General features: G+C 38.0%; 1 protein-coding gene across 1 annotated transcript in view; it reads right to left on the bottom strand.

Moving 5' to 3' along the window:
- The window catches only part of CERS3 (ceramide synthase 3), a 121,865-nt gene that overhangs the window by 73,572 nt on the left and 21,939 nt on the right, over positions 1 to 26,354 (bottom strand). Inside the window, exons 3-5 of the mRNA XM_033188834.1 lie at positions 20,792 to 20,965; positions 10,251 to 10,365; positions 3,461 to 3,579 (exon numbers count right to left, since the gene is read on the bottom strand). Of these exons, the coding sequence (XP_033044725.1) occupies positions 3,461 to 3,579; positions 10,251 to 10,365; positions 20,792 to 20,964 (407 nt within the window). The 5' untranslated portion in view covers position 20,965. The remainder of the gene's footprint in view (positions 1 to 3,460; positions 3,580 to 10,250; positions 10,366 to 20,791; positions 20,966 to 26,354) is intronic.

Below are 26,354 nucleotides of genomic sequence, written 5' to 3'. Positions count from 1 at the left end.
AGTTTTTAAGAGACCAAGGGGTCCTGACACCAAAAAGTTTGAGAATTGCTGCACTTCACTGAAAAGATGAATGATAATATCCTTTGTCAATGCCATTTCACTAGTTTTAAATGAACCTAAGAGAGTAAAACTTTTTTTATTTTCCAGGAAAGAATGAGATAAACATAAACATGGGAGGGGAGAAAACCTACTGATAAACTACTCAGAAACAAATTGGTTGGGCAACGATGGTGATAGTGAAAGGAGAGACTGCATGGTGCAACCAGGGAGGAATGGGCAGAGTGGTGAGAGGCACTATTGGGGCTAGACGGGAGGCTCGTGGTGGGGACGCTGCATAGAGTGGACTGTGGACTGGATGGGTCAGACGAGGGTGAGGGCACATCCACCTAGCCAGGGAGAGCCCTTTCTCCCACACTGAGGAGTTCTCCTACCTGGATACCTAAGAACTTGGAGGTCCTTCTTATTGCTAGGTGGAAATGTGTATTTTAAAATGAAAAAGTGGTCAGCTAATGTGGAATTTGATTTTTTTTTTTTAAAAAAGGACCCATTATGTATTAAAATCCTAAATGCTGTGGAATAGGGCACAAGGGTCACCATGAATGAAAGTAACCAAGGAACCAACACACTGAACTCAAGGTGTCTGGGGGCTCATCCATCTGGACGTTACAGAGGAATTTTTGCCTGTTGGAAAGTCATCTTAGGAGCTGGTGTTAAGGAATAAGTGCCCGGAGATTTTCAAAAGTCTTGAGTTTAGGTATCTCACCCTATGACTTCTGTAGCACATCCCACAGCTGATTTTTAAAAAGCAGAGTCCCTGTACAATTAAACAGCGTGGCACTAGGTTTAGTCTGTTTATCTAGTACATAAAAACTTTTAACTTAGAATAAACATGTGACATTGCTAAAGAATAAGATAAAGCTTAAATTTTATTCATGGGCCCACTTACTGTGTCCTGAATATATTGCATAATTTCCTGCTTTGTGTCTTTGCCTTACTTGAAAATACTGCCTCAAACCCTGCTTTCTTTTTTTATGGCAATCTGACCCATTCTTCAAGGTCCAACCTATGTCTTCCCTTCTCTAGAAAGCCTTTCTTTAACTTCTCCAGCCATGCTGATGCCATCACCTCTAAATTCCCACAACACATCTAAACATGATGTTGTATCTGCTGGTGTACACTCCCATGTGCCACTGGGGTGGCGTGACAATAGATGTTACGGTTTTGTGTGTGATAATCTGGCCTCCCTAATTCGCTGTTTAAGGCCAGAAACAATGACGCACATGTTACTCCTCTCTTAAAATCTAGAATGCCACAAAATCTAGGACAGTGCTATGCACAGAAAATATACTAACCTTTATCTCTGCACTGCCTGACTGATTGATAAGGGTAACTCAAAATTCCCTTCTCCAGCCTGAACTCTGGAAGAATTTTAGTAGGCTTACTGACATGGCCAGATACCCACATATTATTCAATTTAATGATCCTCTGCTTGCTGGGAGGTAAGCATTAGGTGCCAGGGGCAGTATGATAGAACAAGAAATAGTATCAGAATAGGAGTCAGAAGATCTGAATGCAACAGCCATTGAAACACCTAAGAGACCCTTAAACTAGATGGATGTGCAGTTTCTCATTGAAACAGGGTGGCCCCACCTTCCCCGACTGTGTCATATCATTGGCAGAAGGATCAAACAATTATTACTATTATTATTAGTATTATTCTGAGACGGAGTCTCACTCTGTCGCCCAGGTTGGAGTGCAGTGGTGTGATCTTGGCTCACTGCAAGCTCCGCCTCCCGGGTTCACGCCATTCTCCTGCCTCAGCCTCCTCCCAAGTAGCTGGGACTACAGGCGCCTGCCACCATGCCCAGCTAATTTTTTGTGGTTTTAGTAGAGATAGGGTTTCACCGTGGTCTCGATCTCCAGACCTCGTGATCCGCCTGCCTTGGCCTCCCAAAGTGCTGGGATTACAGGCATAAGCCACCACTCCCGGATGGATCAAACAATTATAACCTGTAAGGCACTATAATGTATTTTTAAAAATGCCAGAGAATTTTATTAAAATATGATTCAGCTCAGAGGTGGAGAATTAGTCCCTGTTTGGGGTCTTTATTTAAGAATCATCTGTTAGCAAGAATGAATGATTGAGAGCAAGAAAAAGGATGATATAATGTAAGATCAGCTCCATTTTGTACTGTTTTGTGCTGATGGTTAGAGACGTATACTTCTGCCAAGCTGACCTCAGCAGCAACTATATATTTACCAAACTTTCAAGACATAAAAACCAGACAGATGTTGGTTAGAAAACAAACAAGGTCATACACCACAAGCTGCTATGAGAAAGGCAATGGAAGCCTGTGGTGAGAAGTGTTTGGAGACATCCTGAAGAATGAGTCTCTCTTTTTAAACATCACCCAGTTTCACAACTGGATTATCTGATAGGGAACATATAGATGGATTAAAGGAAGTTATTAAAGTTTAGCCTTCTACAGCCTCTGCTTATTTGGGAGTCTTACATCAGCTCCCTTATTCATTTCACCTTTAAAACAAAAGTATCTCGTGGAAGTCACTGGGCAATGTGAGGGAGGGCCTTAAGAATCAGGCAGGAAGATGGAACACTGCTGGTGCATAGAATGTGGCATTGAACACAACCCAACTCATACACATTTGTCTGGATACAAAGAAGGGGAAACAAAGTGAGAGCAATGACCTGGTTCACCATTTTTTGCACAAGTGTCAGTTTCTGCCACAAGAGAGTGACCTAAAGTACTATGATATCCTATAGGAGGGAGAAAAAAAAAAGCAGAACTCAAATGAAACTAAAAATAAATCCAGTGCAGTCTCCCTGCCCTCAGAATGGACTCCAAGTAGGCAGCTCTGCTAAGACCCCACTTGACGCCCCAGCCCACCCTGATCCTCCTGCCAAGCCTCCTGAGAAACCAAGAGGATGGGCTGTGCACCCCACTGGAGGACTGAGGTCATGAGCTACGCCACACAGAGAGGCCTTCTCAGTGTTCTGAGAGGGAACACACGTCCTCACAGACATTCTCTGCTCTTACCATTATGATGGTTGGACCCAGGTGATAAAGTCTGATGACCTAGGGCCAACCCTGACCGTAAGAAAAGAGAAACACCAGTTAAGACATTTTTATGATTTTTTCTGTGCTTCAGGCTGAGTACATAACGTCTCCTGTTCATCTTAGAGAGTTCATAGTGTGGGAGTCTGTCTGAACCTATTCTGGTTCGGGGGGCTGGATAAATAGAGTTCAGAGCTTACTCGATTTATAAAGGAGTGGAGGAAGCAGGGAAGGGAAATGTGTGAGGAGCCTAAAACACCACATCGGTGGGTGACAGAGATGGGTCTGAACCCTCCCTCTGCTGCCCTGGCAGTATTCTCTCTGCAAGGACCACTCTGCTCCAGACAGGACGGCAGCATTCCTAAAGTTCGATCCATCCTCCTTACCAAGCTTCCTGGAATTTCTTCATCCTGGAAGGCCTCTCTTGATTGCGCCGACTCCTAAACCATCTTTCTACCTGGCGCTCCGTCAAGTTACACTTCTTTGCCAGTCCATAAATATCAGTCTGAAAAGGGATGAAACGAATAAATGAGTGATAAAGAACAGAGTCAGACTGGCAGGCAGACAAGAGACAGGGAGATTGAGTTACAAGAGCTTCAGTATTGGGGGTGAGAAAAATTCTGTCATGAGACCTGGAGCCAGGGAATTTACCTCTTTTGCTTATGGAATCACACACACACACACACACACACACACCAAAAAACAAAATGTTACTATCCTAGCTCTCTAAGTTACTGAGAAAGATCAATTCTCCATAAGTTGGCAGCAACCCATGCGTTTAAGTTGCATGTGTGAGTTCACTTGTTCAGCTGAAATGTGCTTAGGACTTCCTAGGCGCCAGGTAGAGCAGTATAGTTTAAATCAAATCCAATAAAATCCAGTCTCCTCATTTTTCCTATGAGGAACTGAAACCCCAAGAAGTTTAATAACTTGTCCAAAAACCTAAAATTAGTAGCAAAGTGTGGACAAGAACTTAGGCTAGTGCATTTTGTTATTTCACATGATCTTTCTGACAGCTCCAGAAGATAATGCAGGAAAAACTCAAACAGGTGTTAGCCATCTACTTTTACATTTAATTATATAGAGAGAGCCTATTTCAAACTAATGCAAAATAATTTCAAGAACAAAAATAACAACTGCAAAATATGATGATGATGATGATGATTGCTTCTCTTTCGGGAAGTAGAAGTTGTAGGCTATGATTTAAAATTGGAAACAATATGAATGATAGATTCTCTCAAAGGTTAACAATTCGAAGATTGACCCAAGCCAGACAAGAAACATAAATGACCAAATGGACCAGGTCTGTTTCACAGTGGGATTTTAACATAGGAATGTTTTGTACTTTAAACCTATGGTAACCTTCTGCACATCCACAAAGAAATATGATCATGAAAAATGCCAGCCCTCTTGATTTTTTATTTCCCAAGCAAATATAAGAAATATTTCTGGCCCGGTATGGTGGCTCATGCCTATAATCCCAGCATTTTGGGAGGCTGAGACAGGCGGATCACCTGATGTCAGTAGTTCGAGACCCACCTGGCCAATATGGTGAAACTCCATCTCTACTAAAAATACAAAACTTAGCCAGGCTTGATGGTGGGCTCCTGTAATTCCAGCTACTCCAGAAGCTGAGGGAGGAGAATTGCTGGAAACTTGGGGGCAGAGGTTGTAGTGAACCGAGATCGTGGCACTATACTCCAGCCTGGGTGACGGAGCAGGACTCCATCTCAAAATAAATAAATAAATAAAATAAACATTTACATTTCCTCTTAATTCTATTTTGTGAAAAATAAAATGGCATAAAACTGACCCTCAGCTTCAATGCTGAGGAAAGAAGTGGGAGCTGTATGGATATAGCAGGCAGAAAAGTACATATCATGTTCCAAAAGGCCAGGTAAGACCGAGATCTGGCTGACGCTTCCAGAGAAAATGTGCGGACCCAGGATTCTGATGGGAAATCACTAGGTTTTAAAAAATGTTAACCAATCCCTCAAGGTAAATTTAAACCAATTATGGATGAATATCGTGAGGGCCAAACAAAGCCTGCCTGTGGGCCAGATGGCTGAATACCCGAAAGTCTGTGACCAGCCGGATAGCTTCTGCTAGATTATCTCATATGTTCCCTCGCAGGAAGGAAAGAACACTGCAGTGTCAAAGCAATTGGATATGGTAGGAAGGGCAGGAAGCTGAAAACAGAAGATCCAGTTCTGCTACCTCCTAGCTACATAGGCATAAGCACCGCACTTTGACCGCCATGGAAAATGGGATATTAAGAGAATGTTTGCTACCCATCTCAGAGGGATGATTTGAGGACCAAGGGACTGGAATACACTAATGAAACTATTGAGGTCAGTAGTTCGAGACCCACCTGGCCAATATGGTGAAACTCCATCTCTACTAAAAATACAAAACTTAGCCGGGCGTGATGGTGGGCTCCTGTAATCCCATTAGCATTAGCTGTGCCAATGCTAGAGATTTTTATAACCAAACACAGAAAGGAAACCATGGACTACGAAAGTATTCCTTTACTTTTAACATAATTTGCAAACATGAACAGACCCCCCAAAATGGAGAATACAATTCAAATTCTGTTGGTTGGTGCACAACAGGACATATTCTGGCATGCTGCTGCACTATACTCTGTGTGCTCAGACGGAAGGGGCTCTGGGCCTAGCTTTACTATTTGAAGTGTTTTAGTCATTCATTCATTTGGAAGGATTTAAAGAGTCTCTATGCACTGGTGCCAGGCACCATCTATGCGTGGGAGATTCAGTAGTGAGCAAAGCAAACTAAAGTCCTTGTCTTTATTCTGGAATGTTCTCAGATCTTAGAACAACCTAATTTTATTATCCCATGACTTCTACAAATAATTGCCTAATGAATTATTAATAAACATATATAGAAGACAGTAGCTGTTTATGATGTGAAGCTTTTTTTTTCTATTTTGGAGTACAGAAGAATCTAGTTGAAAGTCAGTCTTGTCAATACTGCCCTCATGCACTATGATATTATTGAGAGAGAAAACTCCTTACAAGCAAAAGTCTCTAAAAGTGTTTTCTTGAATTAATGTGTGAAACATGAAGCATTTATTGACCATCTGTAATGATCAGAAAATAGTGCAAGATGTCATGGGAACAAAAAGAAGCATGATTAAGAAACAAAGTGACAACTCCCTTGAGTTAAGAAGACATGCTTAAACAGGCTCCTTTGGAAGTCAGTCCATGATAGGCACAAAGTTAATGGTACAAATAATAATAGCTGACCTTCACTGAGCATCTACTATGTTCCAGGTGCTATTCTGAGCACTTTATATGTATTAACTCAATTTGATCCTCACAAGAAAGAGCCCTATGAGATAAGCAATGTAATTATGCTCAATTCACAGAGGAGGAACTGAGGCACAGGAAGTTTAATCTGTCCATTTCCACACAGAAAGCCTGTGACAGAGCCAAGCTCTAAACCCACATGGTCTGTCCTCACAGTTTGTATTTTAGCCTCTATACTACCTATTGCTGTGAACATTCAGAAGTGGGTTAGAACATACAGGAAAGGCCTCTTGCAGGCACAGCCTCAAGGAGAGATCGAATGGCCTAAAGGAGAAGTGCTGAATGGGGCCAACAGACCTGGCCTCTGGACTGAAAACGGAACCCTCTGTGCCAGTGGAGGAGTCACCCTACCTCTTTGGCTCTCACATGTCTCACCTGTACAATCAATTGCACTAGAAGAGGTTTTTGCTCTAAAAGTGTTTGAATCTATGAATGACTCAAGTTAGCACACTGGAATACCTTTATTGATTATAGTAACTGGCTTGAGGTCAGTCTAACAGTGCCACGTTTCCTTTAGCTCTCTTCCAGAACTTATTTGTTCTGCATCAGCATATATCTATATCTATAGATAGATAGATAGATAGATATTTTATCTATCTATAGATATCTAAGATATCTATCTATCTATAGATATCTAAGATATCTATCTATCTATAGATATAGATATATATAATTATTTTTTATTTTGCTAAAGGAAAGGGCTAGATAATAAGTTCCACTGTTACTACATGTTACCTATAGCACTATAATTGATCTGTTGGTCAGAGCTGTTGGTCTTACCCCAAACATCTGGAAGTCGTTCTTGATACGCACACGTGCATATGTAACAGACACACACCTGCATAGATACAATCATAAGAGAACTGCAATATCACAGACCAAAACTCTCACTGGAAGCTCATGTGTATAGTATTTTAGGCCATGTTATGCCCTTCTGTGCTAACCAGCCCACAGTCAATGTCATATGCACGGAAGTGTTTTGTTTTACTGGTGCAGTCTGTAGCTGCTGAAGAAGCATCCTTGGGTCTGTGTACTCAATTGTTTTAATAAAGTCAGGTGTTATCTACAAATATTACCAATGCAATATCCTACTGTTTTAGGTTTTGAATACTTTTTTTAGTGACAATACCCTAATCTTGAATCAGTACAAAACTGTTTTTCATCCACCCAGCAACTTGTCTTATTACCTCAGCCATAATTAAGCAAAGAGTTACCTGTATGACACTGGCCAGGTTAATGTGGGAGGTATGGTGAGATGAGTTTGTTTTTGTATCTGCAATTACTATTAAGTCATGAACTCTGTCCTCCTGTATTACATTCTATCTTCCTAAGTCCTAGTGCTTTTAAGCTATGGACATTTTACTGGCCAAATTATTGTTATTTTCATATACTATACAAATGCCGCCTCAGTTTTTTAATCTCAGAGCAATATAATTTAGGAATCTTATGTTCCTCCACATTTTTGGTTCAATAGGGGAAGCTAACACTTTGGGGGTGATATATAACTTCTTTTTTGGAGATGGAGTCTCACTCTGTCACCAGGCTGGAGTGCGGTGGTGTGATCTCGGCTCACTGCAACCTCTGACTCCCTGGTTCAAGCTATCACCCTGCCTCAGCCTCCCAAGTAGCTGGGATTACAGGTACTCACAACCATGCCCAGCTAATTTTTGTATTTTTAGTAGAGACAGGGTTTCACCATGTTGGCCAGCATCTCGATCTCCTGACCTCATGATCCGCCCACCTCGGCCTCCCAAAGTGCTGGGATTACAGGCGTGAGTCACTGCACCCGGTCACTTTTTTTTCCCTCTTACTTGATGCAAATGTCAAAATTCTGTCTGTATTAAACCATACTGTAATGTCAGTTGAGTTAGAATAATTACTATAAACACAGAGCCAGCCTTTAAAATATATTTTTAACATTCCAGTTACAGATAATGAACTCACTGGAGCATGATGGAAAGGTTACTAGACTGGAAGTATGGGCCAGGTTCTAGCTTTTGATTCAGCCACTCATTAGCTTCATGACCACTCATTTCCCTTTGGCTGGGCCTTAAGTTTCCTCATCTTAATCATGATAAAGAAAGACCACTACCCTATAAACCTTTTCAGCTATCTTTAGTTTTCCTTTGTCATATGGCCATTTTTTCTCCATAGCGGAGAAGCTTGGTAAGGATCAAATTTTCTAGATAATTTTAAATATCCTGAAAAGCTGACTAGAAGCTCTTAGCAATAGCAAGTATAGCAACTAATTGGTATTATAGCACTGTTCTTCCCATTTTATACAAAGTATTACTAAAGCTAGTTGTTCCCAAACAAAGAAGGATAATAAGGGTTCCAGAAAGAGCCCTATATTTTTTTAACACAGCTAAATAATTTCCCATTTGAAACATATAAAGGGATGCTTAGATATTATTATCACCAGTGGTAACAAAGGGATTTAGACGGATGATGTCAGTCATTTAAAGCACATGGGAATAAAAAATATATAAAGATGGCTTGTCAGACTATCCCTAGGTTACAAAAGCAGTCAAATACAGGAGCTGAGGGCAGAACAAGTTAGAGCCAGCTCTCACTTGCTATGAGCAATTCTGGACACTATATATCTCATGTGAGGCGGTCAAACCTCAATGTGCTTTCATGTGCAGAGAAACCACGAGAACAAATTAGAGCAATTGTCATAGTAGAGGCAACTTAATTCAGCAAATAAACTTCAGGACTCTCAAAAATCTATTTATCCTAGAACTGTGTTAGTATATGTACTTGATTTTTTAAATTACTGGAGATTGCTGTTTGTATTCATCATAGAGGTTGTATCACTTTTGGAGAAGTTTTGTTTCATCTGTCATTTTAACTATGGAAATATAATAAAACTGGAGTGAACACTAGACTTACTTGGACACTTTTTTAACTATTAAAAACTTTTTCTTTTTTCTTTTTCTTCATGTGTTTAAGTATGCAGTGTACTACAACATAAACGAAGGAAACTTTATATTGTGAAGAGAACTGTGACTTTCTCAGAAATTCTCTCTGGAGAGTAGTTAGGGGCACAGCATATTTCTGAGTATGTTGAGGCTTTGAATAAAATAACAGTCCTGCTCATGAAAGCGACTCCAATGAGGATTTTCATAATGTGTGTAATATATTTTGATGATGCCACAATCATCAAAAGTGTCAGATATGGGCTTCTCTGCCCAAGCAATTATCTTTCTTCATCTGTATACTTTGTATATATTCTACCATTAAAAATTAAATTTTGACCTTTTTTTTTTTTTTTTTTTGAGACGGAGTCTTGCTCTGCCACCCAGGCTGGAGTACAGTGGCCGGATCTCAGCTCACTGCAAGCTCCGCCTCCCGGGTTTACGCCATTCACCTGCCTCAGCCTCCCAAGTAGCTGGGACTACAGGCGCCCGCCTCGTCGCCCGGCTAGTTTTTTGTATTTTTAAGTAGAGACAGGGTTTCACCGTATTAGCCAGGATGGTCTCGATCTCCTGACCTCGTGATCCGCCCGTCTCGGCCTCCCAAAGTGCTGGGATTACAGGCTTGAGCCACCGCGCCCGGCCCAAATTTTGACCTTTATGCCCAAATTATGGCACTGATCATTAGTGCTCAACACGATAGTTAAATACAATAGTTCAACTGTTAACATTTGTTATTTTATATTAGCATATGTATCATACTTGGGATGTTCTAAACCTGTCAACAGAACAAAGAAATAATAAATCCAAATTAATATAAATCATTTGCTGGTCAACTGGAATAGATTTTTGCACACACAAGGTAAGCTATAGATAACTGAACCATTAAGAAAGAAGATTTTTAAATTGAAAAGCAAAGAATTTGTACTTACTTGCATTGGTTGCCTTGTGGAATGTTTGAAAAAATTCTCTAAGACAGTATTTGGTGTAACCTTTCCAACTGTCTCTTTAATGCCAAACGATTTTGCTAGAGGTGAAGCAACAAATCTACAAAAATACGAAAAGAAAGAAGTTCAAAATCTAAGAATAAATCCACAATGACACCAGAAAATTAAAGCTGTAACTCTAGGTTTCTAATGAAATCAATCATTCATTTATGTTGGCACTGGGGCTACCAATAGTCAAAATCTATCTCTCGACACAGAAAAGTTTCAGGCCATACATACAAGCAATAATTAAAAAAAAACAAAAACAAAAAACATTTGCACAATTCTAAAATTCATTTTATGTTAATCCAAATGTATTTAGAGATAAGATTTAGGAAACAGAATAAGCTGTTCTACTTAGAATTTTAAAGACTCCCAGGGATTGAAATAAACAGGAATTCTGTTAGAAAATGTTTTATTTGGTGTTATTATCTTAAAGAAATTACTACCTTCCGATTTCAAGTTCTAACATAAGAAAAAATGGCAGAACTCTAGGGCAAATACCTAACAATAGGATTGATGGGTGATATGGCAAGTATACATTTAACTTTATAAAAAACTGGCAAGTTGTTTTTCAAAGTAGTTGTACTATATTGCATTCCCACCAATAATTTGTCAGAGTTCCAGTTAGCTCATATCCCTGCCAACACATGGTACTGTCAGCCTTGGCAGTTCTACTGGGTGCGTAGTGGCTTTTTGTTGAATTTTCATTATAATCTTTATTATTTCCAATCTTCTACTTGCTTTAAATTTAGATTGATTTTATTTTTTCTAGTCTGTTAAGGTGGAAGTTTACATTATTGATTTGAGGACTTTCTTCCTTTTAAATATAGGTGTTTGCAGCTATAAGTTTCCCTTCAAACACTGCTATTGCTGCATTCCATTAAGTTAGTATGGCATTTTCTTTTTCATTCATCTCAAGCATTTGCTAATTTACCTTGTGATTTCTTCCCTGGCTGGTTGGTTATTTAGAAATATGTTATCTAGTTTACATGTATTTGCTAATTTCTCGATTTCCTTCTGTTTTTGATTTCTTTTTTTAAGAAATGAGGGTCTCGTTAAGTTGCCCAGACTGGTCTCCAACTTCTAGCCTCAAGTGATCCTCCTGTTTCAGCCACCCAAAGTGTTAGGATTACAGCCATGAACCACTGTGCCTGGCTGTTATTGATTTCTAATTTCATTTCATTGTGGTTGGAAAACATACTTTCTATTTAAATCCTTTCACATTTATTGAGACTTGTTTTATAGCCTGATATGTGATCTATTCTGGAGAATGTTCTTTGTGCATGTGAGAAGAATGTGTATTCTGCTGTTGTTGAGTAGAGTGTTCTATAGATGTTTGGTAGGTCTAGTTGGTTTACAATATTGTTCAAGTCTTCTATTTACCTGTTGATAATCTTCTGCCTAGCTGTTCTATCAATTATTAAAAGTGAGTATTGAAGTTTACAACTATTATTGTTGACTTGCCTGATTGCCTTTTAATTCTATCAGTTTTTACTTCACGTATTTTGGAATTCTGTTGCTAAGTATGTATATGTTTATAATTGTTATATCATCTGGACAGATTTACCCTTTTATTATTATAAAATGTCCTTTGTCTGTAGTAACAATTTTGAAATCTATTAAATTACATTTTGTATGATATTAGTATAGATACTCCAGTCCTCTTTTGGTTACTTTTTGCATGGTATCTTTTTCCATCCTTTTACAATCAACTTATTTGTGTCTTCAAACATAACAGGTGTCTTTTGTGGACAACATATAGTTGGATCGTGTTTTCCTAAGTATTTTATCTATGCCTTTAATTAAAGTGTTTATTCCATTTACATTTAAAGTAATTACTAACAAAACAGGATTTATATCTGCCATTTTGCTATTTGTTTTCTATATATCTTATGCCCTTTTGTTTATTTGTCCATCACTACCTTATTTTGTGTTAAACAGATATTTTCTCATGTACCATTTTAACTTTCTTTTCTTTTTGGTTTTTTACTATTTTAAAAGTTATATTCTTAGTGACTGACTTGGGGATTATAATTAACATATTAATTTATAACATCCTAGTTCCGATTAATATCAAATTAATTTCAATAGGGTTAAAAAATGCTATTCCCCTTCCCCTCCTTTGTACTCTTGTCTCACAAATTACATCTTTATAAATTGTGTTCTGATCAACACAGATTTAGATTATTGTTTTATGCAATTGCCTTTTAAATCAGATAGGAGAAAAAGTGTTACAAACAAAAAATATGGTTATACTATCATTTTATTTTCTTATGTAGTTACCTTTACTGGTGCTATTTCTTCATGTGGATTTGAGTTACTGTCTTGTGAACTCTCATTTCAGTCTGAAGGACTTCCTTTCAAACTTTTTCTATGCTAGGCCTGCTAGTAATTAATTCTCTTGGTTTTTGTTTATTTGAGAATGTCTTAATTTCTCTTTCATTTTGAAGGAGAGTTTTGTTTGGTTCACAGTGTTTTTCTTTCAGCACTTTTTATGTGTCATTCCACTGCCTTTGGCCTACATAGATGCTGATGAGAAATCAATTCCTAATCATAATGAGAATTCCTTGTATGTGATGAGTTGCTCCACTCTTGCTGCCTTCAAGATTCTTTCTTTTTGGCTTTTGACAATTTGATTATGACATATGTAGGTGTAGTTCTTCTTAAATTTATCATACTTGGAGTTTGCTTAGCTTTTTGGATATACAGATTCAGAATTCAGGGAAATTTTTGGCCATTTATTTCTTCACATTTTTGGGGTCCTGTTTATTCTCTTTTCTCCTTCTGGAATTCCCACTATGTATATGTTGGTATTCAAGTCTCTAGGACTATTTTTCTTCATTCTCTTTTATTTTGCTGTTTCTCACACTGCTGACTCTTTCTTATGCCTGCTCAAACATGCTATTGAGCCTCTCTCATGAAATTTTGATTTCAGTCATTGTAGTTTTTAACCCTAGAACTTCTATTTGGTTCCTTGTTATAATTTATAGTTTTCATCACTTTATTGATGTTCTTGATTTGGTAAGACATTGTTTTCATGCTTTCCTTTAGTTCTTAAGCATGTTTTTCTCTAGTTCTTTGAACATATTTAAAGTAGTTGACTTAAAGTCTTTGTCTAATAAGTCCATTATCTAGGTTTTCTCAGAAATACTTGCAATAATTTCTGTATTTCCTGTGTATAGTCCATACTTCTTTGTTTCTTTGCATGTGTCATAAGTTTTTGTTGGAAATTGGACATGCTAAATACTATAATGTGGCAACTATAAAAATCGGATTATTTCTCCTCCCCAAAGTTTGTTGTTTTTGTTATTTGTCATTGTCCATTTGTTTGCTTAGTCACTTTTTTGAATTAATCTATAAAGTCTTATTTGTGATGTGTGAGCACTGAAGGCTTTATTAGGTTAGCTTGGTGGTCTGCTAATGATTAGACAGAGATTTCCTTAAATGCTTGGAACCAATAAGTCTCTCAGTCTTTCCTGAGGAGCTCTGTGCATATGTTGGGGCACACCTTCAACATTTAACTAGGCAGTAAGCAACTCTGCCTTAGCCTTCACTTACTGTTTGCACAGAGCCTAAAGGTCATTTAGAGGTGACAGCTTATGGCCTTCCCAGGTCTTTCCTGAGCATGCAGATAGCCATGAACATGCACTAACCCTCACACATAAAAGGGGCCTTCTACATTTCCAAGAACATGTCAGAATTTTTCAAAGCCTTCTATGCACATCTGATGTTCTAGGCTTTTCTTTTAAGCTTTTTGGTCATTTTATGGTTTGCCCCAATTGTTATCCACTGTCTTAGACAGTTATGAAGTTAATCAATTGCCTCTAATTGTTTTAGACAAACACCCTCAGGGAAAAGGCTTTTTCACTGGGTGAGCTCTGAGTCAGGTCAGATAAAGACAGCACTGTGAGTAGTGTCTTCCAGAGAACCACCAGACAGGTCAGATAATGATAATCCTCTGATAATGAGCTTTGAAGGAAATTCTACTCTGTTCTGCTCCTTTCAGTGGCAGCCAGGCTGCTTGTTTCCACTGTAATTGTGGGCCATTGGTTGTTCAAGGCTATCCCGAGATGGACAGGGCAAGATGGGAACAGGGCAAGTTAAAAATGTCACACAGCTTGCTATTCCTTCCAAGATTCTGCTATTTTTCTTAAATAACAATCCCTAGATCACTATAAGCCTTTGGTTGATTCTCAATTCTGAAAAATAAAACTGACTATGACAATTTTTGCTAGTTTTCTGGTTGTTTTTATGGAAGAAAGAATTTTCAGAGTTTCTTACTCTAACATTTTTGCTAATCCAGTGCATTGTGGTTTTAATTTGTATTTTCCTAATGACTAATAATGTTGAGCATCTTTCCATGTGCTTATTTTCTATTTGTATATCTTCTTTGATGAAGTATTTACTCAAATCTTTTGCCTATTTTTAAAACCAATTTATTTCTTTTTATTATTGAGTTCTGAGTTCTTTATATATTCTGAATTTAAGTCCTTTATCAGATATATGTTTTACATATAATTTCTCCCAGTCTGTGGCTTGCCTTTCTATTTTATTTACAGAAACATTTCCTAAAAAGATAACTAGTAAGGTATTTTGCATATCATATAATTCAATATTTTCAAGTATACAATTTTTTAAAAATGTATAAAATGACTTCTTAGTAAATTTACTAAGTTGTACAACCATTACTACGAATCAGCCTTAGAACATTTCTATCATTCATGTCTATTGTTAATCTCTGTTTCTTCTTGCACCTGCCCCAGGCAACCACTAATCTATTTTCTGTTTTTATAGCTTTGCCTTTTTGAATATTTAATATACATGAAATTATACAATATGTGGTCACTTGTGTTTGACTTCTTTCACAGAGCTTAATGTTTGTGAGGTTCATCCATGTCATAGCATATATCTGTAGTGCATTCCTTTTTATTGCAGAACAATATTCCATTGTAGGGATATACACTAACACTGTCTTGAAGAGCAAATGTTTTAGCTCTTTACCAACAGAAATAAAAGCACATATCCACACAAATTCTTGTACTCAAATGTTCATAATAACTTCATTCATAACAGCCTAAAACTGTATGCAACACAAATTTCTTCCCATCAACTAAAGGATAAATAAGTTATAGTATATATGTATGTTGAAAGACTATTCAGCAATAGAAAGGAACCACTGATATACATAACAACATGAAAAAAATCTTAAAAGCATTAAGCTTAATGAAAGAAGTCGAACACAAAAGACCATAGTCTATATGATTTCATTTAAAGGAAATCCTAGAAAATATAAAATTATAGTGACAGAAAGTAGATTAATGATTGCTGATGGCTAGTGGGTAGGGAGGGTATTAACTGAAAGCATTATAAGATAATTTTTTAGCTGACAGAAATCTGTATCATAATCGTGGTAATGGTTGCAAGACTGTATACATTTGTCAAAATGCATCAAATTTTGGATGAATTTTATTGTATGTAAATCAAACCTCAATAAAGTAGATATTTTTAAAATAAAGAGATTTCCTTATTCTTCCTTCAGTTCTGACAAAGGCACTATCTTCTGCCAGGTCAGTCAATTCTAGGACTTACTGAAGGATAATTTTTGTGTTTAATTAAATGCTGAAAATTTTACTTATGAATGATCATTTAGTTCTTAAATTCATTTTTATATCGATGGAAGTTGAATAAAAACTCTAAGATAATCTGATTAAATGTATGCCAGTCCAACTTCCAGATGAATTAAGTTCTCGTGAAAATGGCCCCTAAATTTCAGAGATATATAAAAATAAGTGAGTTATGCACCAGATGTACACAGAGCAATGTGGAGAGATCATAAAACATAGTGCTAAATTTTAAAAAAGAAGAAAGAAAAGGTCTTAGTGCAATACCATTTATGTCAACAAGTGATACCGGTACATGAAGCACATGTTTTCCTGGGTCATACAAATAAAGGATCACCAAATACACAGAACACAGCAGAGAGGGGAATGGGAGTAGTGCATGGGGAAAAAAGGGAATTAATGAAAAAGTCATCAGTCACTCAAGATTGCTCTTATATAGACGTATATACACATATATATAGAGAGAGAGCATATATATGTGTGTACATAAATATATAGAGAGAGAGAAAGAGAATATATATATTCTCATATATATGTTCTTATATATATATTCTCATATAGATATATGACAGGGTTTTGGATAAATAATTGAATTAGTTCATTTATCCAACCTAGTAGCTGGAAAATTTTAGTGGAGAAAACATCCATTTTTTTCAGTATTAGAACAACACAAACTGGAAATAGTTTCATAGGGTAGTGTTTTCAATATATTCACTCAGTGCTGTCTCCTCAAATGTTAGAAATGAAGAAATTAGGAGGGGAAAGCAAAATAGAATTAAACCAAAGATTTATACAGTAAGGGAACAAAACTAATCTCAAAGCCAAATGAAGCATAACATTCTTCTCTAGAGGGTCATGTGAGAAATAGCATGTGGGTAAGTATGCACGTAGATAAATACACACATTCATAGCATCCTTGCTGATATGAGGAATAAATACCTGTTAAAATCATTAATTTAAACAAGAAAGAGAACTACAATCCTCTTCATTAATTTCAAAGACAGACATAATGAGTTTTGTTTTACTGGATCCCTACCTCTTACACACAGAAAAAAAAAAACTTTCTTTTTTTTTTGGGGGGGATGGAGTCTCACTCTGTGGCCAGGCTGGAGTGCAGTGGTGTGACCTCGGCTCACTGCAACCTCTGCCTCCTGGGTTCAAGCGATTCTCCTGCCTCAGCCTCGCGAATACCTGGGACTACAGGCGCTCACCACCACACCCAGCTAATTTTTTTGTATTTTTAGTACAGACGGGGTTTCACTATGTTGGCCAGGATGGTCTCAATCTCCTGACCTCGTGATCCGCCTGCCTCAGCCTCCCAAAGTGCTGGGATTACAGGCGCGACCCACCGCGCCTGGCCAGAAAATGACATTTTTAACAGAACAGAGTATAGATGTAAATATAGTTGTCTAACTGAGTGCTATCCTTCTGTTTCAAATAAATCTAGGAAATCAATCACTTTACCTAATAAAGTGTAGATGAATACAAAGAGTCACTTAATTAAAAATCTATTTTGAAAAAGGAGAGAAGAAAGAAGCACAGTAAATATTTGATAAATGGAACTGAAGAGAGAAGGGAAATTGTAAGTCTTAGCCCTAGGAAGAAACTTAGAGATTAGCTTGCCAGCTAGCTTGCCTAAATTTTCATTTTATTGATATGGAATAGAAAAAAAAAGTCTGAGAGGAAGAAAAAAGAATGAACTTCTGCTCCCATGTAAATGGATCAAAGTTAGGTTAATTACCAGGGAACGAGTCCCTTAGGTTTGCTACCATTGCAGAATTGAGCCTTCAGACAAACCCACGCAGACACGCAGACAACCCCCTCTTTGTCTAGCACCCCATCAGTTACCTGGGAGCCAAAAGCCTAGACATCCCAGATCTCCCTTTATTTTTAATATTTTTAATAGAATAAAAGGAATGTATCCCTAGGCAGATATTAGGTATGTTATGTTTAAATACTTCTCCTAAATAGATACAATAGCCTATTGGCAAAGATTGATTCCCAGTTCCTAAGGATTCAGAGGTTCTGTGAGCAGAATTTTTCAGAGGTTTTTTGTTTGTTTGTTTGCTTGCTTTTATGTGAGAACAAAATATTGGGAGCAAAGTAGATCTCAGATGAAAAAGTCTAATGTGTATGTTTTAAGACTATTTCCAGTTGGGACAGTTAGTAACAATACTTCTTCAATTTATGTAAGTCGCTACAGATAGGTTACTCCAGCTACTCTACCTTCCTTCAAAGAATGATGGACATACTGACCCATCATGACCTTATGTTGCTAGGGTAGGGAATCTATTTGTGTATTTTTAAGTAACAACAATAATAAAAATGTGACCTTCTGATTCTACCACCTTCACCCCTGCCTTGGACTCTTCTGGGACCATGATTTACTCTGAGATAATGTGTTTATTACACGAGTGTTGATATTTGAGCAGCTTAGGTCTCCTTTAAATCATACTTCAGACACATAAAAGAATGCATACAAGATAAACTAATTAGAAACTAGTAGTCTGGACAAAATAAAAATCAAAACATTAGCCACACGCACACACACAAAAAAAAACAAAAAACAAAACATAAGCCACAAACTAAAACTTTCAAGGAAAGAAAATCTTAAATACAAAGTAAATGTCAGTTACTTTCAAATTATCTGCTTCTTTGTTTCTCATCTGTCTGTCTCTCTCTTCTTGATTTTCTAGGAAGAAACATTAATTTCTGATCTTAAATAGTTCTTGGCTAGTTCTAAAGGACAATAATGAACCAGTCAAATTACAAATCTTGGTCACTTCATAGAATGAGAAGATGTAGCACAAATACAGTCTAGGACAAAAGAAGGACGCTTTCTTGTGTTAAATCTATCAGGATATGCTGAAACATATGGTTATATTTACATGAATTTTTAAAATAGTTCAGAAATTTTTGTGTTTGCTATTATCTCTTTAAGCTTGCTTTCTGTATTCCCAAGAGACATTTGTATACTCTCTTCTGCCATCAGGAGTCTTTCACTGTGAAAGTCTAAGAATTACTGAAACAGTCAGAAAATAAAAAACCAACAACCCTAAATCTGAGCTCAGGAGTTCAAGTCCCAGATCCAGCCCCTTACATGTTAACTGTGTGACCTTGGCCAGGTCATTTACCTCTCATTTCCACACCTGCAGACTGAGACCACACCATTTGTGATTTTATGTAGCTCTTAAACTATAAACTCCTATTCAAATGTAAGGTATAAGTGATATTTTATTTATGATATAAGTGGTTCAATCTCCCACTAATGATATAAAAGCTCTGGAAAAAAATATAAACTTATACTTCAAAAAGTATGACCTCTCTCCCCGTTAAATTTTCCTTCCTTCTATGGCATTAACAGAGATATGGCATTAGTGAAGCAACACATAGTTTTCTGTAGCATCACAATGGAAAAAGCTGAGAGTGAGTTATTGGGAACTGAAGTTATAAGGAGATAGAATAGAGAATATAGACCATAGTTAATCCCTTGAGAAGAAGTAACAATGGTCCTAGGAATTAAGAGAGGGTTGGATTCCTTCCTGATTATTGTTGGAGAGGCCAAGACAGGGATGTAACAAGCTGGTCCTCCACAGCTGTGCTGCTTTGGCAACCTAAAGATTTTTCTGGCTCACAGTCCTGGCCAAACTGTGAAAAATGGAGCTGTCCACCAAAAAGTAGGAAATCTGCAATGGAAATAAGTAATAGACCTGGATGCCAAATTCACAGATCACCGGAAACAATGCAAGAACAGCTAGTATTTCAGGATAGTAATTTGCTAATTTTGAAGTTCTACTTTATTTATGCATTCTTGACACGTCCAAATATGTGAGTAAAAAGTAGAATTAACTGTCAGAAAAGAAGTACATTTCAAATGTTCTCAGCCAGGGTTTGGTGGTATCCAGGGGCTTTCTCTTCCTCCCAGTAGGAATAGCACACAGTTGGCCCCAGTGAAGCTGTTGTTGTACAAAAACTTTTTCAAGAGTTCATTAAACAGAGTTGGTCAAGCTAGCTCTCAAGATAAGAACCCTGCAAATGGTTATAAACATATGATCCGCATTACAGTTAGTCTTGGCAAAATGATCTCTATCAGATTTTGTCTCAAGTTTTTCCAACTCTTGACATTTGAATATTCTCTTTGCTCCAAATGAATTAATGTGCTAATAACAGCTTTTTGAAATAGAGTCAACTACAGAGATTATAGATGAACATTTATCTACTGTTATCATAACACTAGTACAATTTTAATAAAAAGGCTGGAAATAATATCCATTTAAATTAAATCAAGAAAAAAATAAGTTTACTTTTTCTGAGAAAGCAAACTGATAGTTTTTCTCTTTGATTTCCTTGCACTTTAGAATGAAAGGCAGCTATTAAACCTTTAAATAAACCTTTAAAATAAACTGTACTATATAGCAATATTTGGTTTAGTCTTTAATGAGCCATTTTTGTTATTTTATAGGCATTTGAGAATGATAATGCCTCCTGAGTCATAGACTCTTCTAGCCCAACCTTTCAGGGAATGTATATGCATTGTCGGACACCATGGAAGAGTAGAAGATGAACTGGGTTCCCATACTGTCAAAGAAGCTCTGTGGTCTGCAACCTCTCTTGATCTTGAATTTCTTCGTTATAAAACTAAAGCACTCAATGGGATCCATGTTTCTAATTTTTTGTTGTTCAGCCTTTAAATAACATTTGGAGTGCATCTGATTACATTAATTCATCCCAAGAATCTGTGGCCCATTAGTGACAACCTCTGAACAACAGATTCTTTAAGGATCTCACTAAGCCTAAGACTGTATTATTCTAGTGTTAGAGCAAAGAGGGGGAATGAGAAGGAAAGACTAAAGTACTACTTACTTTTCAAATACACGTCTGATAATCAGCAAGAGAAAAGCATATGGAATTGTCATGTATAAATGAGAAGGTTTTACATAGACGAGTCCATCATGATCCTCAAGATCTGACCACTTTATTGTTGGAGGAAGCCAGAATCTTTCCAACCAGAACCATTCTTTAAACGTCCAAAACATTCTAGAGAAATGGAAACAGAAGACATTAGGCTTGTAAAACAAACACGTAACATTAGGATAACATTAATCACCTTCGCTCAAAATGCCAAATTCAGAAAGTTTAGAAAATAAGGCAAGAGGCCTAGCACAGTGGCTCATGCCTGCAATATCAGCACTTTGGGAGACTGAGGCAGGCAGATCACGAGGTCAAGAGATCAAGACCATCCTGGCCAACATGGTGAAACCCTATCTCTACTAAAAATACAAAAATTAGTCCGGTGTGGTGGTGCACACCAGTAGTCCCAGCAACTCGGGAGGCTGAGGCAGGAGAATCGCTTGATCCCAGGAGGCGGAGTTTGCAGTGAGCCAAGATCATGCCACTGTACTCCAGCCTGGCAACAGAGTAAGACTCCATCTCAAAAAAAGAAAAAAAAAAGAAAGAAAATAAGGCAAGAATGGAGTATTATTATTTAATGGATTGTATGATCCTTCATTGCATTAAACAAGAATTACTCTTCTATACCCTCATATCTTTATGGCATGGAAAAACTAAAGTTTAACACATCACTGTTCACACTTTCGGCAAAACATGTGAATATTATGCATGTGTGTTTTCTTTTTATATGATTCTACAGTATAAAAAAAATAGGCTTTACAACTTTAACATGCCAAAAGTTAATGTCCTGAAGGCTCCAAATAGGTATAAATCATCACTAGTACCCTAAAATATTCCCCAGGAAATAAGGGGCAGGCACGTTTCACTTCATATTACAAGGAGATCAAATTAGTCTATGTAAAGGAATATTTATTAAGATTCTGTTATTTGTGAAGTGCTGTGCTGGGCACTGAGGATAAAACAATTAACAAGACAGGGTTCCTGCCTTGAGGACCTAATAGTCTTGTAAGCAAGGCAGGCCTGGACAGATGACTTCAACACATTTTTTTTTTTTTTTAGGTATGATAAAAAATGTATACAGGTTGCTGTGGGAACAAGACGATGGGCACTGAGCCCAGTCAGGAAATATCAGGGAAAGGTAATTGGAAGAAAAAATCCTTGAGATATCTTGAACAATAAGTGGAAATAAGCCAGGAAAAGTAGGAAAATGGGGAAAAGGGAATAGAAGTCCTAAGCAATAAAGTATTAATACCACAGTCAAGTAACCAGAGCATAGAATAATGTAAATTAGATGTTTTAGTATCATTGTTTAGGCTATGATCATTTTGGACTTGGGATTTTGACTTGAGGATGTGTTGATTTCATCTTTTAATGTTTAATCAGAAAAAAAGGAATCAAAATGTCCTCAGATTCGCAACAAGGTTGTGAAAATAACTCTGTCAAAACCTCTTAATCTGGAAAAAACAAGGTATACATAGAAAACTACCAGTGGGTTGGTACTACCACAGTGAATGAATGCAAGGTGTGGAATGGTAGGTTACAAATAAGTGCCCAGGCACTGTAGTGGATTGCCCTGTCATAATCAGTAATAGCTTTTCCTTCTTTTCAGAAGTATTCTGAAAGGAATACTTTGGACAATAAATCATATGATCACCCTCATTAAAATGCTGGTGGGACAAGCAGGCTAGGTCTTAGAGGGTTTGCTTGCATTCCATGCTAAGGAGTTTGGCATTTAGCTGATAGGACCCACTGAAAGGTATTATGCAGAGGAATGAGATGGTCAGCTATTTTAGAAACGTCAATTTGGTAGCCAGCTCCTCTGTGAGCCCACAGGGTGTCTTTGTGCCGATTAGAGAAAGGTATTCTCTCTAGGCAGACACAGCTCTGCCAAGCCCAAAATGATGAGTGGAATGAAGGCTGGATTTCAAGCCCACTCCCCACTTCACCTCACCCAGGCACATGCATGGCAGCTCTTCTGGCAGTGGCGTGAAGCACACCTCAGGAGATGGAGAAACTAGAGAGCAATCAGCTCACAGCAATAGATACAGTCAGCAGAGAGAAGGTTTGGCCAGAGCAGTGGTGACCAGAGGGAATAACGTCATTTGTGGGATGCAAATCGGGTAGAGGATAAAGGGAGCCCCAGAGAGAAGTGAGATTGATGGGGAAGCAAGAAAACTCAAGGGAGTGAAGGTCAAAGACCTGTGTGTTGGGAGTGAGGCCACGGGCCCGAGGGTAACGAGAAGACTAGATCAGAGGGTAGGATACAAGAGGGGAATACTGAAGTGACATATTTCTGACTGGAGATGAGAAAGAATTCCACGGTGTGTACCCCAATGTCCTTCAGAAAGATCCGCACCAAAACCAAGAATTGAACCCTGGTGAGATAATTCCCTACCTCATCTCACCTCTTACCCACTGTTCGGAGAAGTGCTAACCCAGTCACCTCCACACCTGCAAGGCTGTGCCCCTGGAGAAAGGCTGCCTTCTTTAAAACGGACTATTCCTTTTTTTTTTTTTTTTTGAGACAGAGATTCACTCTTGTTGCCCAGGCTGGAGTGCAATGGCATGATCTCGGCTCACTGCAACCTCTGCCTTCTGGGTTCAAGCAATTCTCCTGCCTCCGTCTCCCAAGTAGCTGGGATTACAGGTATATGCCACCATGACCAGCTAATTTTGTATTTTTAGTAGAGACAGGGGTTTCTCCATGTTGGTCAGCCTGGTCTCGAACTCCCGACCTCAGGAGATCTGCTGGCCTTGGCCTCCCAAAGTGCTGGGATTACAGGCATGAGCCACTGCACCCAGCCTCCATGGACTATTCTTTTATTAGAATTTCTACCCTGAGAGGGAGGAGTGAATCCTATTTATACCATTGCAAAATTGTGTAAATATGGTGGAACAAAGATCATCAGCAAAGACTTAGAGAATACTTCCTCTCAATTAGGCTTTGGAGCTACAGAAAGGACAGGGGTGAAGGAGTGACCCTGGATGGCAGACTCGATCTGGGTAGGAAGGTATAGTGAGAACTGGTAACAGAGCTGTTAGGAATTGATCAACTTTCATGGTTGGTTTGGTAAAATAAGTGAGGACTCAAGCTTGGTTGCCTGAACCCTCTGACATAACTGACCAAAAGGGGAATTAAGAGAAATCTATTTTGAAGTACCTGCCCAGAACATCTCAGAACAAGAGCATCCACAAACCTTTGAGTCAAACTCCAGCTAAAGTTCAAACTTCCTAGAGACTTGAGAAACCAGTTGAGGCCACAGAGTCTCTCTGTAATGGGCAAAGCTTGTGCCAGGTCTGTGTTCCTCAACTGCATCAAAACTAGATACTCCTGCAAGGGCAAAGATTTTTTTTTGCCTAGAAGTTTGCCTCAGCATGTTCCTTACTTTATTGGCTCCAAATTTAATAGATAAGGACTCGGGGAACAAATAGCAATGACACTGAGTTAGGTTTTCCCTCCAGTATTATTATAATCACTGTTATATAAAACTGCTTGCTCGCCCGTAAAACACAACTCAAGGCAGTACAGATTAGTTCATGTAATGTGAAATATAACTAATCAAATAGTTTATCATGGATATGTAGGGGTTACCACTCTAAAGAATTCTTTGTGCATTACATGTAAGCAATGAATTAAGATCTGTTGAAAGCCATAGCAACTTTAATACTCAACAGCCAAAAATATTTAGGGAAGATGGAAAGAACTCAAGAGTTGAGGATGGCCTCTTGGAAAATGTAGTCCAAACTGAGAAAGACAATAAATCTACGTTCTTCACTCTTTCTTCATGTGCTGCCACCAAACATCAATTATTGTAGCTTCAGAAGTGTTAAGAACCCATTTTTCACATCATACACCAAAATTAAAACAAAGCACAGATCTAAATATAATAGCTAGAATTGTGCAACTCTTAGAAGAAAATATAGGAGTAAATCTTTGTGACCTCGAGTTAAGCAAAGCCTCCTTATATTTCAAAAGCACAAGCAGGCTGGGTGTGATGGCTCACACCTATACATCCATAATCTTGGGAGGCTGGGGTGGGCAGATCGCTTGAGCCCAGGAATTCAAGACCAGCCTGGACAACATCGTGAGACTACAAAAAATACAAAAATTAGCTAGGCATGGGGCATGGTGGCATGCACCTGTAATCTCAGTTACTCAGGATACTGAGGTGGGAGGATTGCTTGAGCCCAGAGGCAGAGGTTTCAGTAAGCCAAAATGGGGCCACTGCACTCTAGCCTGAGTGACAGAATTTGGTGGCCAGCTCCTCTGTGAGCCTATGGGGTGTCTTTGTGAGCCATAGGGTCTGACAGACCGTGTTTCAAAACAAATGAACAAACAACAAGCAACAAGCACAAGCAACAAAAGAAAGAATAGACAAATGGATACTATCAATGATGAACCACAGAATGGAAAAAATACTTGAAGGTCACATATCTGAGAAGGGACTTGTAGTTAGAATAGGTAAAGGACACTGACAACTCAATGAAAAAAACTGACAAATAATCCAATTTAAAAATGAGCAAAGGATCTGAATAGGCATTTTAACAAAGACAACATAGAAATGGCCAATAAGCGCATGAAAAGATGCTCTGTCTCAGCCATGAGAGAAATGGAAGTCACAACCATACCCAGCGATACCCTTCACACCCACAGTTGCCATCCAACAGATCACAAGTGCTGACCGGGTGTGAAGAAATCAGGACTCCCTCCCCAACCAGACACTGCTGGTGGGAATGTGGCAAAGTGCCACTGCCATGGAAAACAGGCTGTTGGTTTCTTAAATGGTTAAATATACAGTTGCCACAAGACTTCGTAATTCTACTCCTAGGCATATACTGAAGAATATAGAAAAGATTCATGCTCAGTATGGATGACCCTTGAAAGCATGATGCTAAGTGGCCAGACACAGAAGGCCACATATTGTATGATTCCATTTACGTGAAATGTCCGGAAGAGATACAAAGTAGGTTAGTAGCTCCTTAGTGAGGTAAAGCAGAAGTGGGGATAGATGGGGGAAAATGAGAAATGGCTTCTGATGGATACAGGGTTTCTTTTTAACATGACGAAAATGTTTATATACTAAAAAATATTGAATTGCACACATTAAATGGGTGAATTGCATGGTATATAATTTATACCTCCAAAAAAATTAAAAAGTTAGATAGTCTTCTTCTCAGCTTCATCAACTTTTAACCTTTATACCTTTTAATCTATGGCTTATCCTGAATTTCATGCTGCAGCTGCCTGTTTTTCATTTATGGTGCTTAAGTTTTACCTCCCAAATTCTCCTGAGTCAAGCTTGCATCCACGAACCCCAAAAACTAAATAAAAGAAATAAAGACTATAATGAGGTTCAGACTTCAGCATGACTTTAAATTTCATGACTTTATGGAAGAAAAAAAACAGTATGCTTTAAAAAGTAAAATTGAACTCTCCTGAAAAAGTGTCTCTCCCAACTTATGGCCGCTTGAAAATAAGGGTGGTCATAGACTCCATAAGCCAATATTTCAGCTC

The sequence above is a fragment of the Trachypithecus francoisi genome, unplaced genomic scaffold (assembly GCF_009764315.1).
Source record: "Trachypithecus francoisi isolate TF-2019V2 unplaced genomic scaffold, Tfra_2.0 Lachesis_group3, whole genome shotgun sequence".
In the NCBI taxonomy this organism is placed as follows: domain Eukaryota; kingdom Metazoa; phylum Chordata; class Mammalia; order Primates; family Cercopithecidae; genus Trachypithecus; species Trachypithecus francoisi.
Note: the sequence above shows the minus strand (reverse complement) of the source record. Positions and strands in the feature narration are given on the sequence as shown.